The 21,226-nt window shown below is 44.1% G+C and overlaps 1 protein-coding gene across 2 annotated transcripts in view; it reads left to right on the top strand.

Annotated features, from left to right (window-relative positions):
* Positions 1–648: 648 nt before the first annotated feature.
* Positions 649–21,226, top strand: part of LOC139434664 (zinc finger protein ZFP2-like) — a 23,929-nt gene continuing 3,351 nt past the window's right edge. The window contains exons 1-2 of one of the 2 annotated variants that reach the window (XM_071204550.1): positions 649–997; positions 10,048–11,866. In XM_071204550.1, the coding sequence (XP_071060651.1) occupies positions 805–997; positions 10,048–11,522 (1,668 nt within the window). In that variant the 5' untranslated portion in view covers positions 649–804 and the 3' untranslated portion in view covers positions 11,523–11,866. Of the gene's footprint in view, positions 998–10,047; positions 11,867–21,226 lie in introns of those variants that run through there. The other variant, XM_071204551.1, reaches the window with a different exon arrangement.

Raw genomic sequence — 21,226 nt, 5'->3', positions numbered from 1 at the left:
CATGTGGCGTCTCGTCGCTACGGTTCTCTCTTGTGTTCCTGAGAAAGTGTGTGTGAGCTCCAGCTCTGTCACTACCCGATCTGCAGCTCTACCCGATCTGCAGTGCGCATGTGCGAGATGGTCCGCCATATTGGACAACTCCGGACGGCCAACCAAGATGGACACCTGACACAGTGGCTTTTAGAAAAGCTCAAAAATAAAACGAGAGAGAGATGAGTTATTGTTATTACAACGTGACTTCACTATTATTTAACAACTCTTTTTATGGAGTTCTTTTATTTGGGGTTAAGTACATTGTCAGAATAAGTGAGAAATGAATTTAACTTATGTTAGACAGCTATCATACTGAATACATATTTACTGTGAATGTGTGCAAAAATGTATGGCATATAGCTGTCTAACTGAAGTTAAATCCATTTCTCACTTATTCTGACAATGTACTTAACCCCAAATAAAAGAACTCCATAAAAAGAGTTGTTATATAATAGTGAAGTCACGTTGTATTAACAATAACTCATCTCTCTCGAGTTTTCCTTTTGAGCTTTGCCAAAAGCCACTGTGTCAATATTGTCCTACTTGGGATGCCGTCCGGAGTTGTCCAATATGGCGGACCATCTCGCACATGCGCATTGCGCACTGCAGATCGGGCAGAGCTGCAGATCGGGTAGTGACAAGCTCTACTGATCCATCATCTGTGTGTCTGGATAAACCTCCGAACGGAGCAACACTAGTCAGATTGAGAGTTTGACGGAGAGAGAAACGGTGTGTTTAACGGAGTCTGCAGGGAAAGGTGATCTAGGAAACATGAGTAAAGTCCAGATGCTGCTGTCGTTGAAGAAGCAGCGACTCACTGCTGCTTCTGAAGAGATATTTGCTCTGTTTGAACAAAAAATAGCAGAGCTCGAGGAGGAGCTGTTTCTTTCCAAAGAGGAGAACAAGAGACTCCAGAAACTAATGGACGCTGTTTTACAGCCTCAGCTTCGGATACACAGAGCAGGTCTGTTCCCTTTACTCTTCATTAACACTTTATTATCACATTAATAACACTTTAGACCAGGGGCGCTGGAAGGGGGGTGCTGAGGGCGCTGCAGCACCCCCTAGCGCAGCGTTTCTCAAAGTGTGGGGCGCGCCCCACTGGTGGGGCGCAGAGATGTGATAGGTGGGTCGCGACAAAAAAAAAATTCAAATTTTTTTTTTTACATTTTTTTTTTCACATTTATTTATTATTTAGAGGGAAGATATGATTGGTCAATTGTACTGTCATTTGACCAGTGGCGTTTCTATATGTACAAAAGTGGTGGGGCACAAAAAACTCAGATGTCTATATATAAGCTTCTGCAGAGAGGTTCATGGCTGGTGAGGCACTGGCACTGACTCTTCAGGTTTACAAATATATTAAATCAAAATATAATATTATTTTCAAAAGCTTTTTTTGTCTGATGCTTCAATTACTTTTAAACAGACAGTTCAACAGAAGGATACCCAAAAAAATGTAATTTTATCATTTAAATATTGAATTGTTCTCTCTTAGTAAGATCCCATTTTCAATAAAATTGCAGTCTTACCTTGACATGAAGATTAAGTCCATTTGCCTATCCTTCTGGACAAAAATCTCTTTTACTTTTTTGTAAAAGTCCTCCTTATCTTCTTGTAGTTTCAAAAGTCTATCATAAATCTAATCTAATCAATAGATTTTTTATTAAAAAATGATAAAAGTAGGGTAGACATGTGGATATTATCCGGCTGAACAAAACGTGCATTTATCTAACAGCTACGTTTCCCACAGATTTTATTTTGAGCTATTTTCTAAAATCCTATGGAAAAATCTCGTTGCTTTTTTGTGGAGGGAAGCCATGCGCAGCTTACTTCCGGGTTTTAGGACGCCTCACTGCAGCTCTGTCTCCTCCTCTTCACACACCACACTTTTTGCGGCACACGTACTTACAGCCAATCAGCTCTGAATTATGTGAGATGACGTATGGTGGGGATGGCAGCACTTTGCCCCTATGGTCATTATTTTTTGCCACACACATTAAATAGGAAAATACTCTGAGCATGCGCAGTGTAGTTTTTGCAGTCACCGTTCACTTAGACAGTCAGAGGGAGGGGCAGGATCAGGTTTTGTCCCACATGGCTCTAAACAGCTCAATAGGCACACACTGTAGACACTAATTAGAAGAACACAGACTAAAACAGCAATGTACAGACGAATCAGATGATTAAACATGATCTTAAAATATATTTTATATATTTTTTAATTAATTTTTGCATTTTGTTGTAATCATTATTTTAATACTTTCTGCTGACACTAGGTGGGGCTGTGCCCCACCTGCCTTAATGACCAGCCGCCACTGCATTTGACATTACTCTCGTTCAGTTACGATAGCTGGCCCTCTGTAATTGCGATTAAAATACGATTTAATTGAGCAGCCCTAGCTCAAAGTGCACCAGATTGATGCATTCAACTTCAACATTTAAAAAAAATCTTCCTGGGGGTGCATGCACCAAATAAAGCAGGTTAAAATAATTAAATTGCATACATTTTATTTTAGTAAACACTGAAAACGGGTCCCACAGACCCAAACAGCACTCAAAGGTTAAAGATAGCATATAATAATGTTAAAACGTGCTAAATATATACACTGCAAAAAAAAGTAAAAGTAGCTCACGACTATTTTGAAAGTAACCCTCATCCTAAAAAAGGTTGGAGACCCCTGTTATAGAACGATACATTTGACAATTTTAAGCTTGGCCTACCATTTTATTGGAGCGATGAGGAACAGGTGGGGCTTGAAAATGCCCACCTGTTCAAAGTGGGGGATGACAGAAACAGTTTGAGAACCACTGCCCTAGCGTCAGGCAGGCGGAGCTCCTCTGCCTGCACATTTTAATTTTTAAATTTTGATATATATTTTTTTATTACATTTCATTGTGCCTGAGATATATTTTATATTATTCAAATGATACTTTTAAACTATAAAATAAATTATTTAGCTTCAGGGAAGAAAAATTAAAAATGTTTTTTTAGTTGGAACCGTGAGCTGCGTTTCTCAAGAGATCCTCACGCGGTATTAAAATCTCCTTTACAAAATAAGTGTCCAATAATCAACAACACAACAATGATCGTATAGTGGTAGAAAACACATGTGAAACATTAAACATAAACAAACTGGTGTACAAAACTCACATACCTGCATTTCAATGGACAACATAAAATGGACACGTGAGCTGCGTTATGTTGGAGAGATAGCACCACGCTTACGTTAGCCTATTAGCTCAAATTAGCTATAGAGAACCGCAGTGATGCGTCCTAAAACCCGGAAGTAAGTTAGCATTTTTACCACTTCCGGTTCCTTCGATAAAAAGCAATGAAAAAGTTAGTTTGCCCTGTTCTGCTTGAAAGCAAGTCCCTGCCTCCTGCAAACTGTTCAAACAGACGCTTCAACTCGTACCAGTTGGAGTCTGTATGTTTGAATATGGATCTTAAGTCGGCGTGACGTTGAAGTAGCGACCCTGCTGTAGTTCCTTTATAGCATAACATTAGCATTTTGCTTCTGGCGACTAGATTTATGATTCGAAAATTATGTGGAGATTATCCGGCTGAACAAAACGTGATCCGTCTCTTAAATGTGTTTCAACCACAGACCTTATTTCCAGCTATTATGCAAAATCCTACGGAGACATTGCATTGCGTTTTTGACGAAGGAACCGGAAGGAGTTTACTTCCGGGTTTTAGGACGCGTCACTGCGGTTCTCTATTGATGATCACATTAATAAATCATATAACACAAATAGCCAATCACACACAAAACATGTTGTTGTGAGCATTAAACGACTATCATTAAACTAAACAAACAACGGAACGTTATTGTCCTAATAAAATAATAGCATACATTTTGTCCACTGACATAATACAATAGCACCTTACCAAGCCCCCAGGAAGTGCGCTGGACTCAGATGAAAATATTCATGGTGGCCAAACGGCGGTACTACACTTCCGTTTGGTTGCCAGGCCCGGAAACACTTTTTCCCATTGACTTACACGGGGAAAGAGTGGTCTGTAAATCGTTGGATAATTGTTTTTAAACTACCCAGTATGAACACTTGTATAGCCCTTATTAAAAACATTCGTTCCTCAAGTTGTAGAAATATGCTAATAACGTTCTGAGAGTTATTTCCCTCGGCATTATGAACTTGCATCTAACCCACGGGACCGCGCTGCCCGGCACGTTCATGTTACGTGTGCAGCATTACATGCGTTTATCTTTACCCATGGATGCACAATAAGAACGGACCCATACATATATATATATATATATATATATATACACAGTGCAATAATTCTTTCATGCTAAATGAAGCTCTGTTGCTTGGATATCACTAGATCCTGTTACAGCGTAATATAAGTACATAACGATTGATGTGTACATTAGCATAATGACTAGCTAGCCGCTAGCTGCTAACTGCCGCCTCGTTAATATCAAATCCATCATAACAAATCATTACCATGCTGTCATGAACGTGCGGTGCTGTTACGTGTACGCAAATTGACGTGCTTGATGTGAATGAGCATTTTGGTTAAAGTACTTCTCAGGCATGCTGGGTAATCTGTGACGTTTCGCTCTCTCAAAAGTTGGGCCATTTTATCATCATGCGCCAATGAGCAACTCTCATAGGAATGAATGAGGCCCCGCCTCCCACGCTGTATCCAGTTCTTATTATGCATCCATGCACCTTACTCTCAAGAGATGCTCACGTGGTATGAGAATCTCCCACAATCCATTGCGGTAACAAAGCTACAGCAATGCAGGCACACGTTTGTAACACCGGATGGCGTAATTCTCCAATTTAACCAGGACTTTACACCAACAGTTATAACTCTGTTACATAGGCACAACAAAGTATCTCGGAAATCTTTCTCACTAAAAACGCTAAATCTGTAAAAAAGATTGAAATGGAAGATGCAGGGCATGATGACGCAGAATCTGTGAAAGGGGCATTATGCCTTATAATATTATATACAATATTATAAGTGTGTGGTTGCCTTCTAGACACTTTGCTCAGCAGTACTGCTTGTAGGCAGGCATGACGAGACTCTTCAGTCGACCCATGTTCAGGGGATGTGGGACAGACAACATAAACAATCATACGGGGGGATAAATAGTTTAAAATATTGATATAAAAACAGTACATAAAGTGCATTAAAAGTGTGTGTATGTGTGAGAATGGTCACGGTTATTGCATTATGTGTGGTGGTTGAGCAGCCTGACGGCCCAGGGGTAGAAACTGTTTTTGAGTCTGTTTGTCCGTGACTTGAAGCTCCTGTCTCTCCTCCCAGAAGGCAGGAGAGAGAACAGTCTGTGACCTGGGTGAGAGCTGTCCTTTATGATTTAGTTAGCTCTGCTGCGGCAGCGGGAGGTGGAGATGTGTTCCAGAGAGGGCAGGGGGCAGCCGATGGTTTTCTCTGCCATCCTGATCACTCTCTGCAGGGCTTTCTTGTCCGCAGCTGAACATCCTGCATACCACCCCGAGATGGAGTATGACGGCACGCTCTTGATGGTCGCTCGGTAGAAGGACACCAGCAGCTTCTTGTTCAGTCGGTTCCTCCCAAGCACCCTCAGGAAGTGTAGTCAATCAATCAATCAATCAATCAATCAATCAATCAATCAATGTTTATTTATATAGCCCAATATCACAAATGTTACATTTGGCTCAGTGGTCTTCACAGTGTGTACAGAATATCAGTATGACAATACGACACCCTCTGTCCTTAGACCCTCACATCGTACAAGGAAACACTTCCGAAGAAAACCCAGTTTAAAGGGAACATGGGAGAAACCTCAGGGAGAGCCACAGAGGAGGGATCCCTCTCCCAGGACGGACAGACGTGCAATAGATGCCGTGTGTAAATTGAAAAGATAATACATTTGCAACTTAGGTAGTCCAAATGTTTGGAAATGCATGTGTGTATAATAGGAAGATGAATCCACGAGGATATCCATCCAGGATGATCCAGGGCCACAGCCACGACTCAAGATCCAGCGCTCGCGATCCAGGACACAGGACCGCAGGATCATCCATGACTCCGGATCCCGGCGTATATAGACACCAAAAAGAAAGACAGTTGGGGAAGCTGGGTTAATGGGAACATGAGAGTACACAGGTACAGACAGAGAGAAGGAAGAAGTAAGATGTCCCCCGACAAACTAAGCCTATATCAGCAAAACTAGGGGCTGAATCTAATCAACCCTAACAATAAGCTTTATCAAAAAGGAAGGTCTTAAGCGCACTCTTAAAAGCGGATAGGCTGTCTGCCGCCCGAACACAAACTGGAAGCTGATTCCACAAATGTGGAGCTTGATAAGAAAAGGCTCTGGCTCCCATTGTACTTTTAGAGACTCTAGGAACACCCAACAACCCTGCATTCTTGGAACGCAATGCCCTAGTAGGACAGTAGGGTATAATGAGTTATTTAAGGTAAGATGGCGCCTGCCCATTAAGGGCTTTGTAGGCGAGAAGAAGAATTTTAAATTCTATCCTGTGTTCTATAGGGAGCCAGTGTAAGGCAGCCAGAACAGGAGTAACGTGGTCCCTTTTGCTAACTCTGGTTAGTACACGAGCCGCAGCATTTTGAATCAGCTGAAGGGACTTGACTGACTTCTTGGTACTCCCTGATAATAAAGAGTTACAATAATCCAGCCTAGAAGTAACAAATGCATGGACTAGTTTCTCTGCATCGTTTTGAGGCAAGATATGCCTGATTTTTGCAATGTTACGTAGATGGAAGTGTGCGGTCCTTGAAATTGATTTTATGTGGGCGTTAAAGGATAAATCCTGATCAAATACAACACCAAGATTCCTTACAGTCTCACTGGAGGCCAAATTAATGCCATCCATAGTTAGTATATCTTTAGATAATTTGTTTCGTAGATTATTCGGGCCAAGTACAATAACTTCAGTTTTGGTCGTGTTTAACATCAAAAAGTTTAAGGTCATCCACGTTTTTAAGTCCTTAAGGCAGTCTTGAATTTTATTTAGATGATTAATTTCATCAAGCTTGATTGATAAATATAGTTGAGTATCATCCGCATAACAATGAAAGTTTACAGAATGATTCCTTATAATATTGCCTAACGGAAGCATATATAATGTGAACAAAATAGGTCCGAGCACTGAGCCCTGTGGCACTCCATGGCTAACTTTGGTTTGCGTAGAAGATTCATCGTTAACACGTACAAACTGAGAGCGTTCAGATAGATAGGACCTAAACCAGCCTAAAGCAGTTCCCTGTATGCCAACTAAGTGCTCTAGTCTTTGCAATAGGATATCATGGTCGATAGTATCAAATGCAGCACTGAGATCGAGCAAAACAAGAATAGAGACAAGTCCCTTGTCAGAGGCTATTAGAATGTAATTTGTGACTTTAACCAGAGCTGTCTCTGTGCTATGATGTGTTCTAAAGCCAGACTGAAAATCTTCAAATAAATCATTGTTTTTTAAATAATCACACAGCTGTTTTGCGACTGCTTTCTCGAGAAATTTTGAGAGGAACGGAAGATTAGAAATAAGTCAATAGTTGGCTAAAACCTCTGGATCGAGGTTGTGCTTTTTAAGAAGCGGTTTTATCACTGCTACTTTGAATGATTGTGGAACATAATATAATGTTACATTGATAATGTACTCACTAAACTTACGATTATTTTCACTTTTTTTCTTCCAAAAGTTAATTATCCAAAGCCTCTGTACACCCCCCTCTATATACATGTAATGGTTTGGTCCTGCCTCCAAACGCTGTGCGGCACCGCTTTTTCTAGCAGCAGAGAGTGAGAGCATGACGCTGGTGAGGAGGGATGCTAGTACTTACGTGTGTACAATGTCTCAACGACTAACAAAGTCAGGCTTTCAAAAAAGAAAAGAAAGGAGAGAAAGACAAGAGAGAGGGACTAAAGGGTGACAGTATGTCACCCAGTTTTTCAAAAGAAAAGGTGGGTGTGGTCTATGAGTGGTGGGAATTAGTCTGTTAGCTAAGCGTAGTCCATTGGCAATAATAATTGTAATGTTTTGCTGACATTAAAGGTGGGGTAAGTAATTTTGGAGAAACCAGCTCCAGTGCGCTAGAATTTGAAAATACACAGCCGGAAGAAATCTGCCACTTCCTTACAGAGCCCCTCCTCCAACACACACGAACGCGTGCACATGACCAATGAGGGCACGAGATAAGTTTGTGCACAGATGGAAGGCTGACAGGCAGGTAGGCCATCCAGTTATTTTAGCCGGCTCAGATGATTGGTCGTGCTTTCTACAGTACCACGGCTTCCACAGAGGAAATTTGTTATGGATTTGTTGTTAAAGCACTTCAGATATTCATTGCTATCGGGATGTTAAGAGCATTCCATGGAATATAACAAAAAGTGTATCTCGAGCCGGTTTCTCAAACTTACCTACCCCACCTTTAACTACTGTTGATATATTCACAGAAAATGCTGAGGTTTTTCATTTCACTGCTCTTTTAGCTGACATTTAATAAATGCAGGTACATTTTTAGCAGCTATTCATACTAAACCAGTTGTCCCTCCCCCTGGTGCCAGGATCAACAGATCCATCTCTAGGCTCCGCAGCCCTGTTCCCCCATAAGGCTTTGCAGTCTTGCCATGTTGTCCATTGAAAGCCAGTTGGCTAGAAAGCTGGACTTCAAGGACTTGATCAGTGACTTAGCCTGTAAGAAGGCTAGGCGCTGGGCTCTTGGTGAGTAAGGCTGAGCCAGGGCTCGTATTAACTGTTAAAGGGCAAGGCTATTGTAACGATATTGGATCACTACACACCAGATGCATGATGAGAAAAAGACTGAGAACAGGTAATAGGCTCTGATTTAGCACCACCATCAGGCCTTTTCACTTCCATTTCCGTGTTGTTGTCCGTTTACACTTTAATACCCGCTTATTTGGTAGTTGGTATGTATATTTAATAAAACAATCTGCTGCTTATGTTATTTCTTTTGTTATAGCATTTTATAAATGATAATATTGGTGTTAATGTTCACTTTATTTTAATTTAAGAGGTCATGTATATTTAAGTTATAGTTATTTATTCATTCAAAAATGTTATTAAAAAGGCATGTACTCCATAAAGATGACTATTGAGGTCTATTGTCAGGAATGTTAGTGTTATATCAAAATAGTGAATTCTACTGCAGTAGAATGTTGCACGTCTGCACAGTGTTATAGTTTCACCACTCAGTGTCTGTAAATATTGTGCAGTTAGTATTGGACTACACGATAGGTGCAAGCCTGTACAGGTAGAGTTATTTAAAGCATCAATGAGTCGGTTGGGTTCTGGAGGTGTGGTTACAGCAATTGTGCTTGGTTGGTGTGACCTGTGCCTGGTGGTGGGGCCCAATGTGATGTCTTTTCATGGGGCCCAAAATCCCAAAATTAATGATAATGATATCCTATTGCAAAGTCTAGAGCACTTAGTTGGCATACAGGGAACTGCTTTAGGCTGGTTTAGGTCCTATCTATCTGAACGCTCTCAGTTTGTACGTGTTGACGATGAATCTTCCACGCAAACCAAAGTTAGCCATGGAGTGCCACAGGGCTCAGTGCTCGGACATATTTTGTTCACATTATATATGCTTCCGTTAGGCAATATTATAAGGAATCATTCTGTAAACTTTCATTGTTATGCGGATGATACTCAACTATATTTATCAATCAAGCCTGATGAAATTAATCATCTAAATAAAATTCAAGACTGCCTCAAGGACTTAAAAACGTGGATGACCTTAAACTTGTTGATGTTAAACACGACCAAAACTGAAGTTATTGTACTTGGCCCGAAGAATCTACGAAACAAATTATCTAAAGATATACTAACTATGGACTTAACTGTATTATCCTGAGGAGGGCCTCTTTGCACTTCCGCTCACCCCTAATAATTGCGGAAGAGACGATGGGCCTCTCTTCTCTGGAAACTGTAATTCAATAACATACCTAATTATATTGACCAGGTCCAACACTGATATAACTGTGTGTTTCCTGTTTTCCGCAGATGTCCAGCAGCTGGTAGTGGTTAAAGAAGAGCCTCTCCCTGACCAGCAGGAGTGGAGCTCCAGTCTGGACCAGGAGGACCCAGATTCCCCCCCACACATTAAGCAGGAACAGGAGGAAATCAGGATCAGTCAGGAGGGAGAGCAGCTTCAGGAGCTGGAGGAGGCTGATATCACCAAGTCCACTTTCACTCCTGTCCCTGTGAAGAGTGAAGATGATAAAGAGAAACCTCAGTCCTCACAGCCTCATCAAAGACAAACTGATCACATGGAAACAGAAGCTGATGGAGAGGACTTTCGAGAACCAGCCAGGAACTCAGATCCAGAGAGCAGTTTACAACCAAAGACTGAGGACCACACTGGAGACTCTTCTGAAGAGACTGATGACTCTTCTGAACCTGACACTGAACACAGTGCTGATTGGAAGGAGACCAGAGAACCTGCCTCAGGCTCAAACTCACTGAGAAATAGACAAGAATCTGTCAGTGATCCCCGATGTAGTGCTGAAAAGAAACCATTCAGCTGCTCAGTTTGTAAGAAAGCTTTTAGATATAGACAAGTTCTAAATCAACACATGAGAATCCACACAGGAGAGAAACCCTTTCGTTGCTCAGTCTGTAAGAAAGCTTTTTCACACAGTGGAAGTTTAAAGGTACACATGAGAATCCACACAGGAGAGAAAACACACAGCTGCTCAGTCTGTGAGAAAGCTTTTTCACACAGTGGACGTTTAAAGGTACACATGAGCGTCCACACAGGAGAGAAAACACACAGCTGCTCAGTCTGTAAGAAAGCTTTTTCACAGAGTGGAAGTTTAAAGGTACACATGAGCGTCCACACAGGAGAGAAAACACACAGCTGCTCAGTCTGTAAGAAAGCTTTTTCACAGAGTGGAAGTTTAAAGGTACACATGAGAATCCACACAGGAGAGAAAACACACAGCTGCTCAGTCTGTAAGAAAGCTTTTTCAGAGAGTGGAAGTTTAAAGGTACACATGAGAATCCACACAGGAAAGGAAACACACAGCTGCTCAGTCTGTAAGAAAGCTTTTTCACGGAGTAGAAGTTTAAAGGTACACATGATAATTCACACAGGAGAGAAAACACACAGCTGCTCAGTTTGTGAGAAAGCTTTTTCACGGAGTGGAAGTTTAAAGGAACACATGAGAATCCACACAGGAGAGAAAACACACAGCTGCTCAGTCTGTAAGAAAGCTTTTTCACGGAGTAGCAGTTTAAAGGAACACATGAGAATTCACACAGGAGAGAAAACACACAGCTGCTCAGTCTGTAAGAAAGCTTTTTCACGGAGTAGAAGTTTAAAGGCACACATGAGAGTCCACACTGGAGAGAAAGCACACATCTGCTCAGTCTGTAAGAAAGCATTTTCAAAGAGTGGAAGTTTAAAGGCACACATGAGAATCCACACAGGAGAGAAACCATTCAAAAGCAATGTTTGTGACAAAAGATCTAAATAGCGTGGTCATTTCCAAAGGCACAAGTGTGTTGGTCGCCAGTCCTCACAGCTTAATGAAATTCAAACTGAGGATAACGGAGATGCAGAGCCTCCAATCAGCAGCTCAGCTGAACACATGGAAACAGAAGCTGATGGAGAGGACAATGAATAAGTCTTATGACAGTTCACACGTGAGAGAAATCTGTCTGACTGGATTAACATTGTTGTACAACATCCATATAAGACTTAAATGAACTCCATCTTTATCAACATAGGTGGACAATATGTTTAATGTTTTTGTCATTCTGATGTATACGTTAACCACTGACTGTTGATGAACCATTTTATTTGGATTGAGGGCTCCAAGTTTCCATATAGAGATATAGGATGATTTAATGTATTGTTTATTTCTAAATGTTTTGTATCATTGCTATCCTGTTAATGAGCCCTGATTTAAATAAATGTACCTGTTATCGGAGTGTTTTTGCTTCTGTAACTATAAGGGAATACATTTTCCTATTTTGTATCCTGATGACCTAATGCCGTTACATGTAATACGTTACTCCCTAAGCCTGTTTTCACCCATCTGCAACCGATTCGCTAATAATCACAAATGTTCATTTCTTTGACCCCTTGACTCGACTATTTCTTTTTTAATAATCGTTACATCTCCTCAGGGCCAAGTTCCTGTGTCCTGCCTTTCACCTGCTGATCACCCACTGTTCATTTAAGGTGGACTGACCTTTACAATGGACCAGCTAGTCTTAATGCAAACGTGTTGTAAAATGACGCTAGACCAAAAACGTGCTGTGTGCTCAAAGATTGTTTATGGTATGAGAGCTTCACTCTGTTTTTGTTGTCCAAACGACGCCAACAGATGGCGGGTACTAACATTCACAAACACGTACCTATCTCCCGCAGGTATTCTGAGGAAGACCCTCATAGGTGGTGGTTACTAATACTCACAAACACATCTCAATTCATTCCACTCATTCAACAAAGTAATTCACTCAGCATTCAACCAAGACATTTGAGAGATATTTACCAAGTTTGAGAGAACCTTACCGAGCTTACCGAGAGAGAGCATACCAGGGGAACCCCCCCCCCCCCCTCTCTCTCGTTCTCTCCAAAAAAAAAAGTTTTTTTCCCAGTGTCTTTATGCTCAAAAACAGGATAGAAAAACCTAAGACAACTCCTCCACACCCATATTTGTGGAAACTGGGCATGGCCTCTGATGTGCAGGACTGGACATGACCGGACATATTCTATGGCAGGGTTCGGCAACCCCTGGTACGCGGCACCGTAACCAGTGGCACACTAGGAATAAGTGTGCAAAATATTAACATTTTATTTTCGGATCCTGAACGAGACCGCCGCCAGAAGGAAGCCATGCACGCAACGCAGCCCCGCTCTCTTGAACTCCAGGCGACTTTCTGCCGCTTTCCTCCGTGGTGCAGTGCTGATCGATTCACCACGGTGGAAAGCACTTCACAAATGTCAGTACAATTGTACTATTACTATTGTTTCTACAGGTAAATACAAATCTGAGTTGACAAATATGACATGTGGGGTACCTCAAGGCTCCATCTTGGGGCCTCTTCTCTTTAACATCTACATGCTACCACTGGCTCAGATAATGAAAAACAACTAAATAAGTTACCATAGCTATGCAGATGACACACAAATGTACGTAACAATTTCACCAGGAGACTATGCTCCAATTCAAACACTGAGTAAGTGCATTGAACAAATCAATGACTGGATGTGTCAGAACCTTCTCCAATTAAACAAAGATAAAACTGAGGTAATGGTTTTTGGAGCCAAGGCAGAACGTATAAAAGTTAGCGCTGAGCTTCAGCCTGCAATGTTCAAAACAACAGACAGAAATCTAGGTGTAGTCATGGACTCTGACCTGAGTTTCAACAGTCACATTAAAACAGTTACTAAATCAGCCTACTATCACCTAAAGAATATATCTAGGATTAAAGACTAATGTCACAGCAGGATCTGGAAAAACTTCTCCGTGCTTTTATCTTCAGTAGACTGGACTACTGCAATGGTGTCTTCACAGGTCTCACTAAAACATCTATTAGGAAGCTGCAGCTGATTCAGAACGCCGCTGCTCGAGTCCTCACTGACACTAAGAAAGTGGATCACATCACTCCTGCTCTGAAGTCTTTACACTGGCTTCCTGTGTGTCAACGAATAGATTTCAAAATACTGCTGCTGGTTTATAAAGCACTGAATGGTTTAGTCCCAGAATACATTTCTGACCTCCTGCTAAATGATGAACCATCCAGATCTCTCAGGTCTTCAGGGACTGGTCAGCTTCCTGTCCCCAGAGTCAGAACTAAACATGGAGAAGCAGCGTTCAGTTATTATGCTCCAAACATCTGGAACAAACTTCCAGAAACCTGCAGGTCCGCTGCAACTCTGACTACTTTCAAATCCAGCAAGAAGACTTTTCTTTTTGCCGCAGCTTTTAATTGAACTATTCACATCTTAAACTGCACTGTAACTTTTATCCATGTATTTTTTCTTTTAATGTTTATTTTATTATCTTTTCTTTTTAATGACTGATTTTAAATGCCATTTTCTTAATGTCTTTCGTTTTTTGTAAAGCACTTTGAATTGCCTTGTGTTGAAAGTTACTATATAAATAAACTTGCTTTGCCTTGCCTTGCCCCGCTCTCTTTAACTCCAGGTGACTTTCTGCCGCTTTCCTCCGTGGTGCCGTGGTGATCGTTTCACCACAGAGGAAAGCACTTCACAAATTGCAGTACCCAGAAGGAGCTGTACAAATGCCGCAGTTTTTGCGTGGCTGTGTCTTTAGTTGAAAGCCCAGTGGCGATCTGCTCATCTCTCATTGAAATAATATGCTACACAGGGGCGGACTGGCCATGTGTGTTCTGGAGAATCACAGAACGGACGATCGTCCTTATTATTATGCTGTTTAACTTTCTAAGGGTGTTTTCTCGATTTTTAGATGTTTTCTTAAATCACCTTTTAAATGTATTTCTTCTAACATGGCACCCATGTGTTACATATCAAAATGTTCAGGACAATCCCTAGTATTGCTATATATGCAAATTACTCACCTTAGAGCACTGTTTGATGAGATGAGTAGCTCAAAAGCTTAACATTTGACATCCGATTTCTGGGAAAATCTTCAAAACTCTTCTGAAAACACAAATGTTCTCGTGATCTAATTGTTTTGATGTTTTAGATTTGGTTACCAAAGTGTTAGAATTACAAAAGTAGTGAAATATTTGAATTACACTGTATATAAATGTGTTATTCATGTCTAAATTGAAATTTAATAAATTCAAATTCTGAGTAAAACAGCTGTCAATCACTCTACTTTCACCACAGCAGGGGCTGAGATACATCAGGACTGAATAATGACTTCATATCACATAACAAGGTTCATGTGATGTGTACAAAAAAGGATTGAGCATTAGAAAAAAAAAATTCAACCAACAATTTATTATAATACCAACAATGTATATAAACTGCAAAATTTCACTATTTACAAAATTGAAAATGTTTTTCCTTCAAGCAACTATTTAATTTCATTTTTATTTGTCCCGCTCATGGTACGCAAAACCAAATGTACAACAATTGCCATAAAAACAATTGCTATACATTATACATACAAATAAAAAATAGTCTTCTCCTCTCTTGATGAAGAACACGTCCGTCAGTCTTCTCCTCGTCCTCCTCTCTTGATGAAGAACACGTCCGTCAGTCTTCTCCTCGTCCTCCTCTCTTGATGAAGAACACGTCCGTCAGTCTTCTCCTCGTCCTCCTCTCTTGATGAAGAACACGTCCGTCAGTCTTCTCCTCGTCCTCCTCTCTTGATGAAGAACACGTCCGTCAGTCTTCTCCTCGTCCTCCTCTCTTGATGAAGAACACGTCCGTCAGTCTTCTCCTCGTCCTCCTCTCTTGATGAAGAACACGTCCATCAGTCTTCTCCTCGTCCTCCTCTCTTGATGAAGAACACGTCCGTCAGTCTTCTCCTCGTCCTCCTCTCTTGATGAAGAACACGTCCGTCAGTCTTCTCCTCGTCCTCCTCTCTTGATGAAGAACACGTCCGTCAGTCTTCTCCTCGTCCTCCTCTCTTGATGAAGAACACGTCCGTCAGTCTTCTCCTCGTCCTCCTCTCTTCGATGAAGAACACGTCCGTCAGTCTTCTCCTCGTCCTCCTCTCTTGATGAAGAACACGTCCGTCAGTCTTCTCCTCGTCCTCCTCTCTTGATGAAGAACACGTCCGTCAGTCTTCTCCTCGTCCTCCTCTCTTGATGAAGAACACGTCCGTCAGTCTTCTCCTCGTCCTCCTCTCTTGATGAAGAACACGTCCGTCAGTCTTCTCCTCGTCCTCCTCTCTTGATGAAGAACACGTCCGTCAGTCTTCTCCTCGCCCTCCTCTCTTGATGAAGAACACGTCCGTCAGTCTTCTCCTCGTCCTCCTCTCTTGATGAAGAACACGTCCGTCAGTCTTCTCCTCGTCCTCCTCTCTTGATGAAGAACACGTCCGTCAGTCTTCTCCTCGTCCTCCTCTCTTGATGAAGAACACGTCCGTCAGTCTTCTCCTCGTCCTCCTCTCTTGATGAAGAACACGTCCGTCAGTCTTCTCCTCGTCCTCCTCTCTTGGTGAAGAACACGTCCGTCAGTCTTCTCCTCGTCCTCCTCTCTTGATGAAGAACACGTCCGTCAGTCTTCTCCTCGTCCTCCTCTCTTGATGAAGAACACGTCCGTCAGTCTTCTCCTCGTCCTCCTCTCTTGATGAAGAACACGTCCGTCAGTCTTCTCCTCGTCCTCCTCTCTTGATGAAGAACACGTCCGTCAGTCTTCTCCTCGTCCTCCTCTCTTGATGAAGAACACGTCCGTCAGTCTTCTCCTCGTCCTCCTCTCTTGATGAAGAACACGTCCGTCAGTCTTCTCCTCGTCCTCCTCTCTTGATGAAGAACACGTCCGTCAGTCTTCTCCTCGTCCTCCTCTCTTGATGAAGAACACGTCCGTCAGTCTTCTCCTCGTCCTCCTCTCTTGATGAAGAACACGTCCGTCAGTCTTCTCCTCGTCCTCCTCTCTTGATGAAGAACACGTCCGTCAGTCTTCTCCTCGTCCTCCTCTCTTGATGAAGAACACGTCCGTCAGTCTTCTCCTCGTCCTCCTCTCTTGATGAAGAACACGTCCGTCAGTCTTCTCCTCGTCCTCCTCTCTTGATGAAGAACACGTCCGTCAGTCTTCTCCTCGTCCTCCTCTCTTGATGAAGAACACGTCCGTCAGTCTTCTCCTCGTCCTCCTCTCTTGATGAAGAACACGTCCGTCAGTCTTCTCCTCGTCCTCCTCTCTTGATGAAGAACACGTCCGTCAGTCTTCTCCTCGTCCTCCTCTCTTGATGAAGAACACGTCCGTCAGTCTTCTCCTCGTCCTCCTCTCTTGATGAAGAACACGTCCGTCAGTCTTCTCCTCGTCCTCCTCTCTTGATGAAGAACACGTCCGTCAGTCTTCTCCTCGTCCTCCTCTCTTGATGAAGAACACGTCCGTCAGTCTTCTCCTCGTCCTCCTCTCTTGATGAAGAACACGTCCGTCAGTCTTCTCCTCGTCCTCCTCTCTTTATGAAGAACACGTCCGTCAGTCTTCTCCTCGTCCTCCTCTCTTGATGAAGAACACGTCCGTCAGTCTTCTCCTCGTCCTCCTCTCTTGTGAAGAACACGTCCGTCAGTCTTCTCCTCGTCCTCCTCTCTTGATGAAGAACACGTCCGTCAGTCTTCTCCTCGTCCTCCTCTCTTGATGAAGAACACGTCCGTCAGTCTTCTCCTCGTCCTCCTCTCTTATTGAAGAACACGTCCGTCAGTCTTCTCCTCGTCCTCCTCTCTTGTATGAAGAACACGTCCGTCAGTCTTCTCCTCGTCCTCCTCTCTTGATGAAGAACACGTCCGTCAGTCTTCTCCTCGTCCTCCTCTCTTGATGAAGAACACGTCCGTCAGTCTTCTCCTCGTCCTCCTCTCTTGATGAAGAACACGTCCGTCAGTCTTCTCCTCGTCCTCCTCTCTTGATGAAGAACACGTCCGTCAGTCTTCTCCTCGTCCTCCTCTCTTGATGAAGAACACGTCCGTCAGTCTTCTCCTCGTCCTCCTCTCTTGATGAAGAACACGTCCGTCAGTCTTCTCCTCGTCCTCCTCTCTTGATGAAGAACACGTCCGTCAGTCTTCTCCTCGTCCTCCTCTCTTGATGAAGAACACGTCCGTCAGTCTTCTCCTCGTCCTCCTCTCTTGATGAAGAACACGTCCGTCAGTCTTCTCCTCGTCCTCCTCTCTTGATGAAGAACACGTCCGTCAGTCTTCTCCTCGTCCTCCTCTCTTGATGAAGAACACGTCCGTCAGTCTTCTCCTCGTCCTCCTCTCTTGATGAAGAACACGTCCGTCAGTCTTCTCCTCGTCCTCCTCTCTTCGTGAAGAACACGTCCGTCAGTCTTCTCCTCGTCCTCCTCTCTTCGATGAAGAACACGTCCGTCAGTCTTCTCCTCGTCCTCCTCTCTTGATGAAGAACACGTCCGTCAGTCTTCTCCTCGTCCTCCTCTCTTGATGAAGAACACGTCCGTCAGTCTTCTCCTCGTCCTCCTCTCTTGATGAAGAACACGTCCGTCAGTCTTCTCCTCGTCCTCCTCTCTTGATGAAGAACACGTCCGTCAGTCTTCTCCTCGTCCTCCTCTCTTGATGAAGAACACGTCCGTCAGTCTTCTCCTCGTCCTCCTCTCTTGATGAAGAAAACGTCCGTCAGTCTTCTCCTCGTCCTCCTCTCTTGATGAAGAACACGTCCGTCAGTCTTCTCCTCGTCCTCCTCTCTTGATGAAGAACACGTCCGTCAGTCTTCTCCTCGTCCTCCTCTCTTTGTGAAGAACACGTCCGTCAGTCTTCTCCTCGTCCTCCTCTCTTGATGAAGACCACGTCCGTCAGTCTTCTCCTCGTCCTCCTCTCTTCGTGAAGAACACGTCCGTCAGTCTTCTCCTCGTCCTCCTCTCTTGTTGAAGAACACGTCCGTCAGTCTTCTCCTCGTCCTCCTCTCTTGATGAAGAACACGTCCGTCAGTCTTCTCCTCGTCCTCCTCTCTTGATGAAGAACACGTCCGTCAGTCTTCTCCTCGTCCTCCTCTCTTGATGAAGAACACGTCCGTCAGTTCTTCTCCTCGTCCCTCCTCTCTTGATGAAGACCACAGTCCGTCAGTCTTCTCCTCGTCCTCCTCTCTTGATGAAGAACACGTCCGTCAGTCTTCTCCTCGTCCTCCTCTCTTGATGAAGAACACGTCCGTCAGTCTTCTCCTCGTCCTCCTCTCTTGATGAAGAACACGTCCGTCAGTCTTCTCCTCGTCCTCCTCTCTTGATGAAGAACACGTCCGTCAGTCTTCTCCTCGTCCTCCTCTCTTGATGAAGAACACGTCCGTCAGTCTTCTCCTCGTCCTCCTCTCTTGATGAAGAACACGTCCGTCAGTCTTCTCCTCGTCCTCCTCTCTTGATGAAGAACACGTCCGTCAGTCTTCTCCTCGTCCTCCTCTCTTGATGAAGAACACGTCCGTCAGTCTTCTCCTCGTCCTCCTCTCTTGATGAAGAACACGTCCGTCAGTCTTCTCCTCGTCCTCCTCTCTTGATGAAGAACACGTCCGTCAGTCTTCTCCTCGTCCTCCTCTCTTGATGAAGAACACGTCCGTCAGTCTTCTCCTCGTCCTCCTCTCTTGATGAAGAACACGTCCGTCAGTCTTCTCCTCGTCCTCCTCTCTTGATGAAGAACACGTCCGTCAGTCTTCTCCTCGTCCTCCTCTCTTGATGAAGAAACACGTCCGTCAGTCTTCTCCTCGTCCTCCTCTCTTGATGAAGAACACGTCCGTCAGTCTTCTCCTCGTCCTCCTCTCTTCGTGAAGAACACGTCCGTCAGTCTTCTCCTCGTCCTCCTCTCTTGTTGAAGAACACGTCCGTCAGTCTTCTCCTCGTCCTCCTCTCTTGATGAAGACACGTCCGTCAGTCTTCTCCTCGTCCTCCTCTCTTCGTGAAGAACACGTCCGTCAGTCTTCTCCTCGTCCTCCTCTCTTCGTGAAGAACACGTCCGTCAGTCTTCTCCTCGTCCTCCTCTCTTGATGAAGAACACGTCCGTCAGTCTTCTCCTCGTCCTCCTCTCTTGATGAAGAACACGTCCGTCAGTCTTCTCCTCGTCCTCCTCTCTTGATGAAGAACACGTCCGTCAGTCTTCTCCTCGTCCTCCTCTCTTGATGAAGAACACGTCCGTCAGTCTTCTCCTCGTCCTCCTCTCTTGATGAAGAACACGTCCGTCAGTCTTCTCCTCGTCCTCCTCTCTTGATGAAGAACACGTCCGTCAGTCTTCTCCTCGTCCTCCTCTCTTGATGAAGAACACGTCCGTCAGTCTTCTCCTCGTCGTCCTCTCTTGATGAAGAACACGTCCGTCAGTCTTCTCCTCGTCCTCCTCTCTTGATGAAGAACACGTCCGTCAGTCTTCTCCTCGTCCTCCTCTCTTGATGAAGAACGCGTCCGTCAGTCTTCTCCTCGTCCTCCTCTCTTGATGAAGAACACGTCCGTCAGTCTTCTCCTCGTCCTCCTCTCTTGATGAAGAACACGTCCGTCAGTCTTCTCCTCGTCCTCCTCTCTTGATGAAGAACACGTCCGTCAGTCTTCTCCTCGTCCTCCTCTCTTGATGAAGAACACGTCCGTCAGTCTTCTCCTCGTCCTCCTCTCTTGATGAAGAACACGTCCGTCAGTCTTCTCCTCGTCCTCCTCTCTTGGAGAAGAACACGTCCGTCAGTCTTCTCCTCGTCCTCCTCTCTTGATGAAGAACACGTCCGTCAGTCTTCTCCTCGTCCTCCTCTCTTGATGAAGAACACGTCCGTCAGTCTTCTCCTCGTCCTCCTCTCTTGATGAAGAACACGTCCGTCAGTCTTCTCCTCGTCCTCCTCTCTTCGTGAAGAACACGTCCGTCAGTCTTCTCCTCGTCCTCCTCTCTTGATGAAGAACACGTCCGTCAGTCTTCTCCTCGTCCTCCTCTCTTGTATGAAGAACACGTCCGTCAGTCTTCTCCTCGTCCTCCTCTCTCTTGATGAAGAACAGCGTCCGTCAGTCTTCTCCTCGTCCTCCTCTCTTGATGAAGAACACGTCCGTCAGTCTTCTCCTCGTCCTCCTCTCTTGATGAAGAACACGTCCGTCAGTCTTCTCCTCGTCCTCCTCTCTTCGATGAAGAACGCGTCCGTCAGTCTTCTCCTCGTCCTCCTCTCTTGATGAAGAACACGTCCGTCAGTCCTTCTCCTCGTCCTCCTCTCTTCATGAATGAACACGTCCGTCAGTCTTCTCCTCGTCCTCCTCTCTTGATGAAGAACACGTCCGTCAGTCTTCTCCTCGTCCTCCTCTCTTGCATGAAGAACACGTCCGTCAGTCTTCTCCTCGTCCTCCTCTCTTGATGAGAACCGTCCGTCAGTCTTCTCCTCGTCCTCCTCTCTTCGATGAAGAACACGTCCGTCAGTCTTCTCCTCGTCCTCCTCTCTTGATGAAGAACACGTCCGTCAGTCTTCTCCTCGTCCTCCTCTCTTGATGAAAGAACACGTCCGTCAGTCTTCTCCTCGTCCTCCTCTCTTGATGAAGAAACACGTCCGTCAGTCTTCTCCTCGTCCTCCCTCTTCGTGAAGAACACGTCCTTCAGTCTTCTCCTCGTCCTCCTCTCTTGG

This window comes from Pseudochaenichthys georgianus, chromosome 10 (genome assembly GCF_902827115.2).
Source record: "Pseudochaenichthys georgianus chromosome 10, fPseGeo1.2, whole genome shotgun sequence".
Taxonomy (NCBI): domain Eukaryota; kingdom Metazoa; phylum Chordata; class Actinopteri; order Perciformes; family Channichthyidae; genus Pseudochaenichthys; species Pseudochaenichthys georgianus.
This window is presented reverse-complemented; position numbering and strand designations above follow the sequence as displayed.